Source organism: Sciurus vulgaris (assembly GCF_902686455.1).
Source record: "Sciurus vulgaris genome assembly, chromosome: 8".
NCBI classification, from domain to species: domain Eukaryota; kingdom Metazoa; phylum Chordata; class Mammalia; order Rodentia; family Sciuridae; genus Sciurus; species Sciurus vulgaris.
The window spans coordinates 80,973,872-80,987,127 of record NC_136468.1 but is presented as its reverse complement, the minus strand read 5'-3'; the positions used below and the strand labels follow the sequence as shown (position 1 = coordinate 80,987,127).

Sequence of the window (13,256 nt, the reverse complement as noted above, 5' to 3'; positions counted from 1 at the left end):
AAAGTTCTACATATCCTTCCACCCTGGCTCAATTGTCACTGGCTCTGTAACTTGTTCCTTGGTCCTTAGTCTAGGTTGAGTCTTCTTTCATTGTGAAGGATCTTATCTCAATCTTATCAAGTAATTTCTATTATATCTGATCAAGTAACTTATACCTGATTATCAAGTAACATATGTTATTCCATTCCTGTGTTTCAGGCAGTTTGATTCTATTGTAGGGACAAAATTCTCATATCCATGTTCTACTCTTTGAAACCTGTAAATATGCTATCTCACATGGCAAAACTGACTTGGTAGATGTGATCGAGGTTATGGACCTTGAGGTCAGGAAATGATACTATATTATCCTGATGAGTCCAGCCTAATCATAGGAGCCCTTAAAATCAGAAAACATTTCTCATCATAGCCAGAGATAGATGTGATGACTGAAGAAATGTCAGAGAGACTGAAGTTGCTAGCTCTGAAGATAGAGGAAGGGGGTCAGGAGCCAAGTGATGCAAGCAGCCCCTAGGAGCTAGAACAGAGTCTCCCCTAAAACCTCCAGCAAGGACTGCAGTCTGCCACCACCTCACCTGGCCAGTGAGACCTGTGTCAGACTTCAAACCTACAGAACCTTTGTGTTGTTTTAAGTCATTATATTTCTAGTAAATTTTTGCAGCAGCAATAGAAAATTATTACAGTCTCCAACTAGGTGAATGTTTTGAAAACTACAAAGTAGTTTTGTGACCTTGGCTCCCAGCACTTTGGCAAGTAGAAAGAATCAGAGCGTGTCTGAAAATGAATGAACACAATGTTCTCACATGTTCTTCTTATGCTGCATGTTGAAGGATGGTCCTGTAATCAACCAGCATCGCTTACATTCCTTTCTCTGCCCTTCAATACAATTCTTTCTCCACTCAAACATTTATTTTGTGCAACACCTGCCCCTCTTAGTATGTTTTCTCAGACAAACCATCTTTATGACATAAGAGTACTATGGATTCTAGTAAGCTAACATGTTCTGAAAATGGACATTGTCAATTTGTACTACAAAAAAAGTGTAGATTACAAATTTTGAAATATCTCATAAAAATGTAACAATACTTTTTCTTGTGAAGACACAGTAAATATTGGGAGATAAGTAGAGCTTAGGTAGTATTACAAAGGGTTGTTACTATTTTAACAATGTTCTGTCTTCTGATGAATGCTTTTATCCATTCAATAAATATGTTTATTACCTACAATGTATTGGACATTATAAAAGTCCTTGAGTTAGATCAGCTCACCCCAGAGTAGTTAATTGAATCAATTTATTATTTAGTCATTATTTGTTGGTATCTTATTTTTAGTGACTCTATTATTGATTTATGTATAGATGCTGTCTCTGTTCTTATATTACAGCTCTCTATACCATGAATAGTATATTAGGGGAAGAAAAAAACAGCAAATTGAGGAAGAAGGAAAATGATAGCAATAATACTAAAATCAGCCTTTGAGGAATTCCTTGTGTCAGATGTTAAGTTCTTATAATGTATTCTCATTTCATCTTCATAACCCTGTGAAATTTTCCTCTCATTTTAAAAACACAGAAAATAAAGTTTAGAAACATTCAGTTACTTGCCCTTGAGTGCACAATTATTAAATGTAGAAGGCCTCGGCAAGCTGACTCTAGAGTTGAGCCCCAGTCCTCCTCTACAGTGGCAGGAGGATGGGAATGAAGGACAGGGTGAAGAAAGATGGGAAGCTAAACTTATCACACATCTCATTTTACTTATGGCTGTATTTAGTTTTGTTTTCCTTTTTCAAAATAAATGCTGTTTTGCAAAGAATTTAGAACTGAATGCTAAAATACATAATAGGGCATTGAATTTATTCTGTAATATACTAAATCCAATTTCATACATATCCCAAGACCATATTAGGCACTGAAAAGAGATAAAATGATGACTCTGGCAAGAGGAGGAAAGATAGGAGAGGACAGATTGCTTTTTCTTTTACCAGGAACTTGGATATCAGTCAACTTTTCAACTAAGGCTTTGTTGATACTAGGAGAAAATTACAAATAAAATTTATTTTGGAATGTTTGCCTACTTAGGTAAACATGTGCTCAAAATAATGGCATAGATAAAAATCAGAAACCTGCATAATTTGTGCAATATTAACTACTAGAAGTCTCAGAAACATAATCCCAGTGGATGGAATATTTGAACAAATTCATGTTTCTAAGTACATTAGACATGAACTTGTACTTAATAATGGTTTATATTTCTACATGAATCACTAGATTCAGGAAAATAGAGTCATCAGTATCCTCAGAGGTACTAATAGGCCATTCAAAGCTCAGGGAAATGATACATAGGATTTTACAGTTATTGTTATACTTTTATAAGTATAAACAAGATAGTTACTCAAAAAAACAAAATACCAAGACTTGGAATCATACATTTTCTCATGTTTCTTTATTATATAATGACTTGAAACCATCTCTTTCATGAGAAAAGTTGCCAAAAATGGAAAGTTAAATGATTATATAAACAATCATACCAGATTCCATTTTTTAAAATCTAACATGATTTATGTTATAAGCAACAGGTCATAGTGACATTTGAAAATCTAACTTTCAGTTTTTGCTTTGAGTTAAAAAAAAAAAAAAAAAAAAAAAGATACAGTCAGGAATCTTAGAGTGTAAATGTGCTCCTAAAAACTTGAGAGTCGATCATCCTGAAGTCTTGATTGCCAGAGAGAACTTTTCTTGATTTTCATCAGAGCCTGAACTGGCATCCAAGAATAAATCTGAGTACATTACTAACTCTTCCAATAGAAGTGTTTTGAAACAGATATCTAACAAATGCAGACTACAAATCTTTTAAAAAGTATACTCTCTTAGTCAACAAGAAAAAAACTCCAATACCAGTTTTTGATTCTAAACAATATGCTACATATGAGCAGGTCTATCTATTTAAATATTTTTTTAATACCTATCTTGGCCCCACTCAGGGATTTTTTGCTTTTGTTTTTGTTTTGTTTTTTTGCTTAATCATCAACCACTCTTCCCACTCAAGTCCTTTGCCACTCTAAAATTGTGTTTGAAAACTGTGCATCAGTTAAACTTTCCCAAAACAAATTCCCACATACCAGCCTTTTCCTAATAATTTATTCTTCAAGATCCATCAGTGTAGGTATAAAACTGAAATGACTTTTTGCACTGTGTTGTCACCCTCCCCCATCCAAGAAAAATGAACAGAAAATACTTACAATGATTCTTAGCCAGGAGCATTTTATCCCTTATTCACTAGTGGTAAATGAGTCAGATATGAGTTGGCCAGGAAAAGAGCTGCTTTACCCAAAATCTTAGTATGAAATGAGTCATCTCACTCCAAACACCAATATATCCTCCAAAATAACTGGCAAGAATTTCCTATAAAAAGAACCTTGCCTTCACTCTTTTCCATCCATTTAGGTCTCTGATTTTTCTAATTTTTCAATTTCCTGCATGTTCATAATATTGCATTTATAACAAAGGCCAGGAACATTTCCACCTCTTTATCTTATTTTGAAAATCACCTTTGCCTATTGAATAGGGGAACAATTTTGATTCCATTCCTCTGAAAAAAGTAAGAGCTCTGGGACTTTCAAGGACTCCTCTCTTTCTCTCTCATGAAATTCATCCATGGTTCAACTGAAATGCAAGAGCCAGTTCTAGAAGAATTTTTTTCTTTTTCTCCATTGAAAAAAGGAGTTCAAAGCCACAGAAAGTATTTCAAGCAAAATCATTTTTCTTCCCACAAGAAAAATCAATCACATTAGATATAATCTGTCTAAAACTGATAAATGAGTATGAAAGCAGGCAGCAAACCTCCACTGTGCTTTCCTGCACATTAGGACATTAACATTTACATTTGCTCTCTGCCTTCAGATGAAGCTTAAAAATCTCTGAATTGGTGTCGAGGTTAAGTCATACAGATTATCAGTAGTCAACACATTATTTAACTGAGAATAAACAAGTGTGCTTATGAAGCCCATTTCTGCCAATGTGCTGAGTTTTTTTTGTATTACTTGGGGCTCATAAAATCAATTATAATTGGTAATTATTCTAGGCTCTGCAATTTAATGGACAAAATTACTAACAATTCATTTCACTTAGGTTGAAATTTAGCCTCATTTTTCTATATTAAATGAATTCTAAAGAATAGCTATGCTCTTTTTATATTCAACAGTAACAGATGTTAGTTTCCTCAGTTTTATAGCCCTCAGATGACAGACAACTAACTGTTTTTGGCCTTGGGAATAATTGCAACACCTTTGGATTATGAACTTGGTTCACTTCTTAGCTGGAAACAGCAGGGGGTTCGTCATATTATCATAGATGTAAAAGAAAAAAATTTCCCTTATGCTCCAGAAATCATAAGAAGATGCCTTTTAATTCAAATAATATATAATTTTTCCTCCACTGATAATCTGCTACTTAGTACTTAGAGTAACAGAAAATAACTTAGAGTAACAGAAAATAACTGCATAAAAGTGAAATATCTTATTCAGTTTATCTTCTGCTCTTGGCCAAAACAAGATGTTAAATCCATTAAACTCTGAGTATCCTGTAAAATCAAGAACACTAGAACTGTTCAAATTTGTGCATTCTTGGGAAAATTGCCAACTTATGCACTAGTAGCAGAATCTGTGTAATTAATGGTGAAATTACTGATGGAGGGAGTCTGATTTTCTTCTCAGAAGCAATTTAAGAGTGTAAGTTGGCAGAACTTTAGTAAAGCCTCACCTGATTCACTTTTACATTGAGGAAATATGACCTTGAAGTCAGCCATTGAAAGTACCAATGTCAAGGTACATTTGTTGTGACTTTGGTCATGGTAGACATTAAAGAAATCCTGAATGTAGTATTGTCCCTAGAATAGAATGATGGACACAAAAATGCACAAACTGACAGATTCCTTAATAAGACAACAAGCAAGCCCAAGTTTTTTCCCCAGAAAGCCATGTTCATGTGAAGATGAACTGAGATCAATTCCTTCCTATAATGTGAAGTAAAGTAAGACTCAAGTCCTGATAGTCCTTCACACACACTCTTGTCTCCTTTGCAGACAACTTCCATATTCATCCAGTTGCTGGACCTCAAGAATAATCACGATGAATGAAGTGCGTATACGTTTTAGCTAGCCACTGACTCACATTACCTCCAGCTTCTGCTCTCCTCTTTCCTTTGATATATCAGGAATTTCAAAATGATGAGAGGGAGAAAAAGAACATCTGGAAAAATGGAGATAACTAGGGAAAGAATTAAGGCCACAAGCAGCTCTTTCCATAATGATCTGCAGTAAATTACCCAACTAGGAGTGATTTTTCTCACTGACTATCTCATCCCCTCCAGTTCTCTGTGAACTGCAACCACATGCTCCAGGTCTGTGTTTCCCATGAAGAATGAAACAAATGAATTGTCTATAACCCAAAGCATGTGCTGTGGCATCTGTGGTTTTGGAGAAAACAGGTGGAGGAAGTGGAGGAGACAGGTGAAGGAAAACCAGGAGGAAGGTTCATGAACACCAGAGATGAGCCTGGATGTCACTGGCCCACCTGATTCCCCACACTGGATTCATACCTGCTGTCTTCCTGAGCAAAGGGCTGTTCCACATCCACTGTCAGGGAGGCCAGAGCAGAAACGGTCTCTGTCTCCTCTTGCAACTGAGCGCCAGGCAGAGCACAGCCCCTTGGCACAGCCACCATCCTTACCGACTTCCAGTACTTGCCTAGAAAAAACATCCATCATACTTTATAGGAATTTTAGTTAGAGCAGTAGTAATCAGAACACTTGTATAGGTCCAACTCAGAACAGTTGTTAAGTTAAAATTCCCCCTGTTATACACAGTTGTAATTTGGTTCTTTAACTCTTATGATTAAGTGTTTTTATTGATATAAGAATGCCAAGCTGTGATGTACTCATATTCCCAAGTTTAAATCTCTCTTGCTCAGAAGGTAATAAAGTGAGGGATAATCCATGGTCTAATGAACTCACTAGAAGACTGACAGCTGTCTGTACAACTAAGTAAGCAAACTCTAGGCACCATGCCCCCTGGGAAGCCCTTGAGAGACCAGGAGGTAGAAGTCTTCTAGAGAAAATGAATGGAATAGTAATGTTAAAAATTACTACCATTGAACCATTAACTTTTTAAAAATGAAGTTGGAGTATTGAAGAAAAAAGCAAAGCCGAGCAATGCCAGCATGAATCAAATGGCAACTGTGCCAGAACAATCAGGTTTGTTAGTCCTGGATGTTCTCTTTCTCAACCTCAGGGTGTGTACTTGAACAATAATTGACTGAAAACTTTAATATATGCACTGGATGATGTTGGAATCCATCCATGTGTCATACTATTTCTTTTTGTGAGGCAGAGAAGGAGAATAAAGGGAAAATATTCATTTCATGAGAACATGCTAGTGGGCTAAATATAAAAGACCAGAGGTAAAGCCCTATTGCAGTCCCTAAGTTAGTGTGTGTGTGTGTGTGTATGTGTGTGTGTATGAAATGTTGAGTCTCAAATGAAAGCAGGAGAATCTCCCTAGATGCAGACATGACTCATTAGATTAGAACTATCGTTACAACCTGACCAATTAGATGGAAACTTGGCATGCTAAGGATTTGCTTATTTCAAATTAAAAAAAAAAAATCTTGCTTGAGTGGAAAAGGAAGATAGATGAAAACTGGACTGCAAAGTAAGCTAACTGGGCTCTGGACCCAGCTCTGCCTCTGAACATCCCTATCCTGCTCATAAGGCCTGCTGGGACTTTATTTCTGCTTCTTCCAAGAGAGGGATGCCTCAAATATTTTTCAGTGCATGTATTTTGTGATTGGACTTTCTTCATCTGTTTTACAAAGGAATGGATGTCACATTAGGGAAAGAGACTCAGTCTCCCTGTGCATTGTGCATGTCAACACAACCCTCTGACATAAGTGTCCATGCTACTTTACTTACTGTGATCACATACTCTCTGAGAATCACAAAACTTTTAATTTGAATAACAATAATTCTGTCAATGAATAATGACAACAATTCTGTCAATGAATCCATAAACTAATATTTCTTAAAAACTGAGACCATCTCAGATAGTGATGTCACAAAGAGGCTCCTAATCCATAAAATTCTGTCTGATTGAGTTAACCCTACCAGTAAATAATGGTACATCTGTGTGTATAAAGGTCCATATTATCCTTGGAAGGGGAAAAATCCAACATATACTTACAGTGATAGCAAAATAAGGGAAGGTTTTCTAGAAAAATATAACACTTCACCAAGTATTTGAAAGGCAAGTAGAAGTTAGTCAAACTAAAACAGGGAGAGGTGGTGGTGCCCGGGTAACCCTGGAAGAGGAAAATACTACATGCAGATATATAGAAACTAGCATCTCTGTGCTTTATTCAGAGTACAAGTGGAACACAGGAAGAGTCTAATGAAAGACTGCTATAGCAAAGGCTAACAAACACACAGTCTTGAACAACATGCCAGTGATCTTGGACTTCAACCTGTAGATAAGGAGAAGCCATTATAAGCAGAAGAGGTACATAATCAGATTAAAGTTTAAAAAGATTTCTCTGGGAAGATCATGGATGATGCATTGGAAGGTGATAAGGATTGTGGCAGGAAGACCAATTTCTCATTTTGGCAGAAGTCCAGGTGATAAATCATGATGAAACAGAAATGTGAAGATGTTCAGAGATGTCTAGGAAGTAGGCAATGGAAATGTATCTTGGCTTTTTCTTCAGCATCTCTCACATTGAAACCTGTCCTTGAATTCATAGTTCCATTGCAAGTCCCTAATTTCTCTAGAACACAATGTCATTATTATCCTACCCAAGTTGGAAATGCTACATCCATCTATAAGTGAATAGAATTGCAATGAGTTTCATAAAATATCACTAAACATTATTTAGCACATAATATTCACAAGGTTAGTGATGCTGGAAGGCATTCTTTCTTGGTTCTCTGGAGTGACAAATATGGGGACTCTGATAAACACACCACAAGTAGCTGATGGTTAATGGTCAGATTATGTTAAAAAGACTATAGGGAGGAGATACTAGCATTACTTACTGAACACCTAATATATGCCAAAGTCTGTGTGCTAGGTGTTTTTACATTTATAATTTGTTTTCACTTAATCTTCATGAAAACCATGTAATGTTGTATAATTTTTTCAAAGGTTACATTGCTAAGAATCAGAGGAATTGAGATTTTCACCCAGGACTAATTAATTCACAAATCTCTTCATTTATACTCTGCTGTCCTCCTCCATCCTCCTCTGGGTCCACACGAAAATACAAAAATATTCTCAATAAATGAAAATCTTAACTTAAAATTATTGTACACATTACATATTCTTCATTTCACCAAAAAGAAAAATCTTTGGTAATAACAAGGTAGCTTTGTTCCTTAGATACGTGACTCAATCCACGTATTTTTGACTTTTTGGTGCAGTTTTTTTTTTTTTTTTTTTTTTTTTTGCACAAAGAAAGATCACCATGTTCAAACTAGTTCTTTCTACACTTCATGTTAGTTTGGATATGTATTGCCCCCCAAAAGTTCACGTGTGAGACAAATAACATTCAGTGATGAAATGATTCAGTTATGAGAGTTACAGCCCAATCAGTGGGTTAATCCCCTGATATGGATTAACTGGGTGGTAACTAAATGCAGGTAGGGTGTGGTTGGAGGAAGTAGTCCACTAGGGTCATGCTTTTAGGGTTTACATTTTGTTCCTCATCAGCAGAGCATGCTATCTGCTTCCTGGTGGTCAAGTTCTGAGATGCTTTCCTCTACCATGCCCTTCTGCCATGATGTTCTGCCTCACCATGGGCCAGAGCTTTGAAATTGGCCAGCTGTGGACTGAGACTTATGAAGCCATGAGCCAAAATAAAGGTCCTTATCTAGTTGTTCTTCTCTGGTCTTTTGGTCACAGTGACAAAAAAACAACTAAAGTACATTATTTCTCATAACCCTGTACTATTGCAAGAACTAGGTTACCCAGGTAAGTTACTGATGAATTTATGCTAAAAATGGAGAGAAATGCTCACTGAAAAGTACAAATAAGAAGTCCATAAAGATGGAGCTCTGAACTGAAATACAAGATTTCCAGATTGGTGATCTCATGCTAATTCTAGGGAAGTCATGGGATCACTATGAAGAACAGTCTCCATATGTAATATAACGTATAAAATGATGACTGTGAGCTTAATGATTATGAAAGATTTATTCTGCTCTAATTCTCAGTGATTGTGATTCTTCTGATCTCATGTTAACAAATAACTCTTGGACATTAAAGTAAGTTTATTATGGAAAATATCTTACTTTTCTTTGAGCACTGAATTTCAGATAATGACAAATGTACAATGACCAAGGGCTTTCGTTTTCAAGCACTGTACTTTTATCCTCAAGATGAGAGCTCCTGGCCATAAATAACATAAACAATTTTGCTCCCAAAAGACAGTGAGAAGGCATGCATTCTTAATAATAATCTTTAGGAAAAATGACAATGATCCTTCAAGTTTTGACCTATAAGTATGTGAGGAGTAGGAGGGATTTTAAATAGCTGGGACATTTTTGGATAAAATTTAATGTTTATAAAATATTCTGCTGTTAGGATTAAATATTAGAAGTTTGGCTCTTATCCAAATATATGCAGTTCCTGACTCAGAACCTAAAATTTTAAATTCGATATGACCTTTGGCAACATGTAAAAAAAACAAGGAAAATATTCTACATTAATAATGCACTTATAGACCACCATCTCTGTTCATAAAGGAGAATCATTAAAATTCAAGTAGGTCTAACACAGACTATGCAATATGTGGACAACTCAAACCCCATAATTTATGGGTTATATTTTCATGTGATATGTAGTTTTTTTTTTTTCCTTTCAGAAACAGATGTTCACGAAAATCATATTTATTAGCATGGGAATAATAATGCCATTAGCACATAAGAGAAATGAACCAAGCTCTTCTACTAGGGTTCTCAGGAGTTGCTATTCATAAAGTAAAATATTACCAACCAGCACCACTGAGTTGCTCTCCTCTGGCAATAAAACTGGCAAAAGAGAGGAGTTTTCCATTAAAACTGGAGTGCACACTCCCTCTTCAGTCATATCCTTTATCCTTATTCGCTTTTCCCACTATGTAAATCTTCCCACTTTTCAGCACTTTTTTAAAGGACTACTCAGCCCTCATTCTGCATTTTTGTTTTATCTGGCAAAGGTAAAGCAAAGAATGAATGTACAATAGAGGTATAAAGTAGATAATGGAATGCAGAGAGTCAAGATCTGGGGTGGGAACCACAGATGGAATTTCACTGGGTCAGATAGGAGCCAAGAGAGGGCATCCTATAGGTACTGTGTAATCAGACCTCAGGAAAAACCAGACTACTCCTGGTAATGAATAATTTTGTAAAATAGTAGTTGTCAACTTGTACAAGCCTGTCTTAGAAATAAGCTTTGACCAAATGTTTTCCCAATCAAAGCCCCTGGCCAGTATGTAAACCACCTGACCCCCAAGTATCCCCATTCCATCATTTTCTGGAAGCCTCAGAGTCAGGTCTTCTTGCCATTTGAATGATACTGCCTATCATCATTATACACCATGTTATCACAGAAAAGAAGCAATACCAACCTAACCTCTTCCTGTCCTCAGCCTTAGAGCTTATCAACACCTAGGGTTTATGAGAGGCCCCGGCCTGTAGATTCTCTATTAACCCATTTTGTCTCAATATTCCAAATGTGAAATACTTATAAAAATTTAAATATATAACTATATAATGACAATAATTATAATGTAGTGATGTTAATTAATATAATAATTTATAAAAGCTTTGGGTTATGATTTCTAACCTATTTTAATGCTGCTATGTCAATTTCCTTGAAATATTATAGAATGGGAAACATTGGTCTTAATGGGTTAAGATTATTTTTTAGCTAAATGAAGAACTTTATAAGGATCTAAAACATTATATAAATGATCAAAGATGTATTGAAAAATTGTGTATAAATTGAATAACCAGGTAATTAATTTTTCATTCATATTGGGTAATTTTGAGGTTAAGTGGAGCCAAGAATAAAAATTACACTATGGAAATATTTATTTATTGGCCAAAAATTATTTTTATCTGTAGACCCATGAAATACTACTATTCAAAATTTACTTTCACACTAATATTCTTTTAAAAAATAAAATCTGCATAATTCATGTATCTTAAGATACAGAAATCAGGATATTTATATTGATTATACAAACATCAGAAAAATAACAAACATAGTTATGCTTGGTAAATATCCATGTATATTAATTCCTTTTGTGGCAATATTGCTCACTCATACAATATCATTAATATTTTATGAAGAATATGTTTTTTTGTTTCAAAGGATCCAAATATTTTAGATTATTTTACACATTGCCTGCAATCGTCTTCAAAGTTAAATTTTACAGTTAATCAACTTGAAACTATTGGCATCTTTAATTTTTCTTCTCAAAAGACAGTAATATTTTTGGTTGGGAAATAATATCTCTATAAATCTGATGCTATATGGAAAACTTAGAGCAACTTCTATTAAATGGGATTGTTTTCACATCTAGTTTTTAAGATATCGAAATAAGTACTGTATTCTAAACGTTTTCAGGACTACCACCTTGTTTTCTCTTTTCAAAGTAAAAAAGTCTTTGTCAAACATTTTATAAGACAAAACAATTAAAAAGTTTTCTATCTATGACTCTTGAAAATTTTACAAACCAGATGCAGCAAAACTTTGACTTCTTGACTTCATTCCATTCCAGATCATAAAATATAAATTTATCTCACAATAGGAGTTTGATCAAAGACTCTATCTACAATAGAGCTCTTAAATAAAATTTTGTGTATGGTTTGAGCATTTGTCCTTGTTCAAGTATTTCCTTGCTTTAGTAGGGATCAATTAAAATGTTTTTCTTCTTACAAGCACAATTTACTATCATTGATGTTCTTTAAAAGCATCAAAAACATATCTTTGCTCCATTTGGTAACTATTTCTTATCAACTTCATTGAGGTAGAATTACAGATAATACAACTTGCTAATTTTAAGATTCAATTAAGATGATGCATGTTGGCAACTATGGGCAGTCATATATTAGGTATAACAATAAAAATACAGAATATTTTCATCACCCTGTAAAGTTCCCCTTGACCCTTCGGAATCAATTCCATACTCTCCTTCCTTCTTGACCATTGTCAACCACTGAAATTCTGTACCATATTTTTGTTTTTTCTTGAATTTGATATAAATGGGACCAGATAGTACAGTTTTGGCTTCTTTCACTTGACATAATATTTTGCAATTAAAAATTTTTCTTTTATCTCTATCATCTATACCTTTGTTACTTTATATGGAATGATTTTTTTTTCTGTTTATGGCATCTTTTAAGATTTGATTATGATGTTCCTCAGGGTGATAGTAACAATTTGAATTGTCAACTTGATTGGATTAAGAGATGCTGAAGATTAAGAGGCTTCTGGGTGTGTCCATGGGGTGTGTCTAGAAATAATTGGCATGTGGGATAGCAAACTGAAGTAAAGACACTCCCTAAGCATGGGAAGCACCATCCAATAGGTTAGAGGCTTGGAAGGAATAAAAGTTGGAACAACAAGGAAGCAGCAGCAGATGCAAGCTCCATTCTCCTTGAACAAGTTCTTGATTGCTACTGCGATTGCCTGAGGATATCAGAATCACACTCCTTCACTCTTCCAAAGAGGACTCTGCTAGTAATTCTCCAGGGCATTTCCAGAAGCCTTCAGTCTTGGATTGGGGTAGCAGCATTGATCCTTTTTGCTCTGAAGTTTCAGCATTTTGGGATGCACAACTATCAGTTTCTCTGGCTCTCCAGCCTGCAGAAGACCATTGTGGATTATCCAGTTTCTGGCTGTATAAGCCAATCCAATAAATCCCCTTTTTATAATCATACATCCTGTTGATTCTGTTCCTCTAGAGAACCTTGATGAATACAGTGATTTTATTCATTTTTATTCTGTTTGACATTCATTGAGTTTCTTGAATCTGTGGATTCATAGTGTTCAACAAGTTGGTAAAACTTTTTTCCATTATTTCTTTAAATACACACAAATATGTACTTTCTCTTGAACTACAATTACAGATTTGTTAGACTGATTGATGATGTCCCCCACATCACTAATATACTATTTTTATCAGCTTTTTTCTCTCTATTCTTTACTTTGGACAGATTGTGATAACTA

At 35.0% G+C, this 13,256-nt stretch overlaps 1 protein-coding gene across 20 annotated transcripts in view; it reads right to left on the bottom strand.

Moving 5' to 3' along the window:
• HDAC9 (histone deacetylase 9) overlaps positions 1-13,256 on the bottom strand; it is a 926,898-nt gene that overhangs the window by 7,857 nt on the left and 905,785 nt on the right. For all 20 annotated transcript variants that reach the window (XM_079152285.1, XM_079152284.1, XM_079152283.1 and 17 more), the window contains one exon: positions 5,591-5,738. In XM_079152285.1, the coding sequence (XP_079008411.1) occupies positions 5,591-5,738 (148 nt within the window). The remainder of the gene's footprint in view (positions 1-5,590; positions 5,739-13,256) is intronic.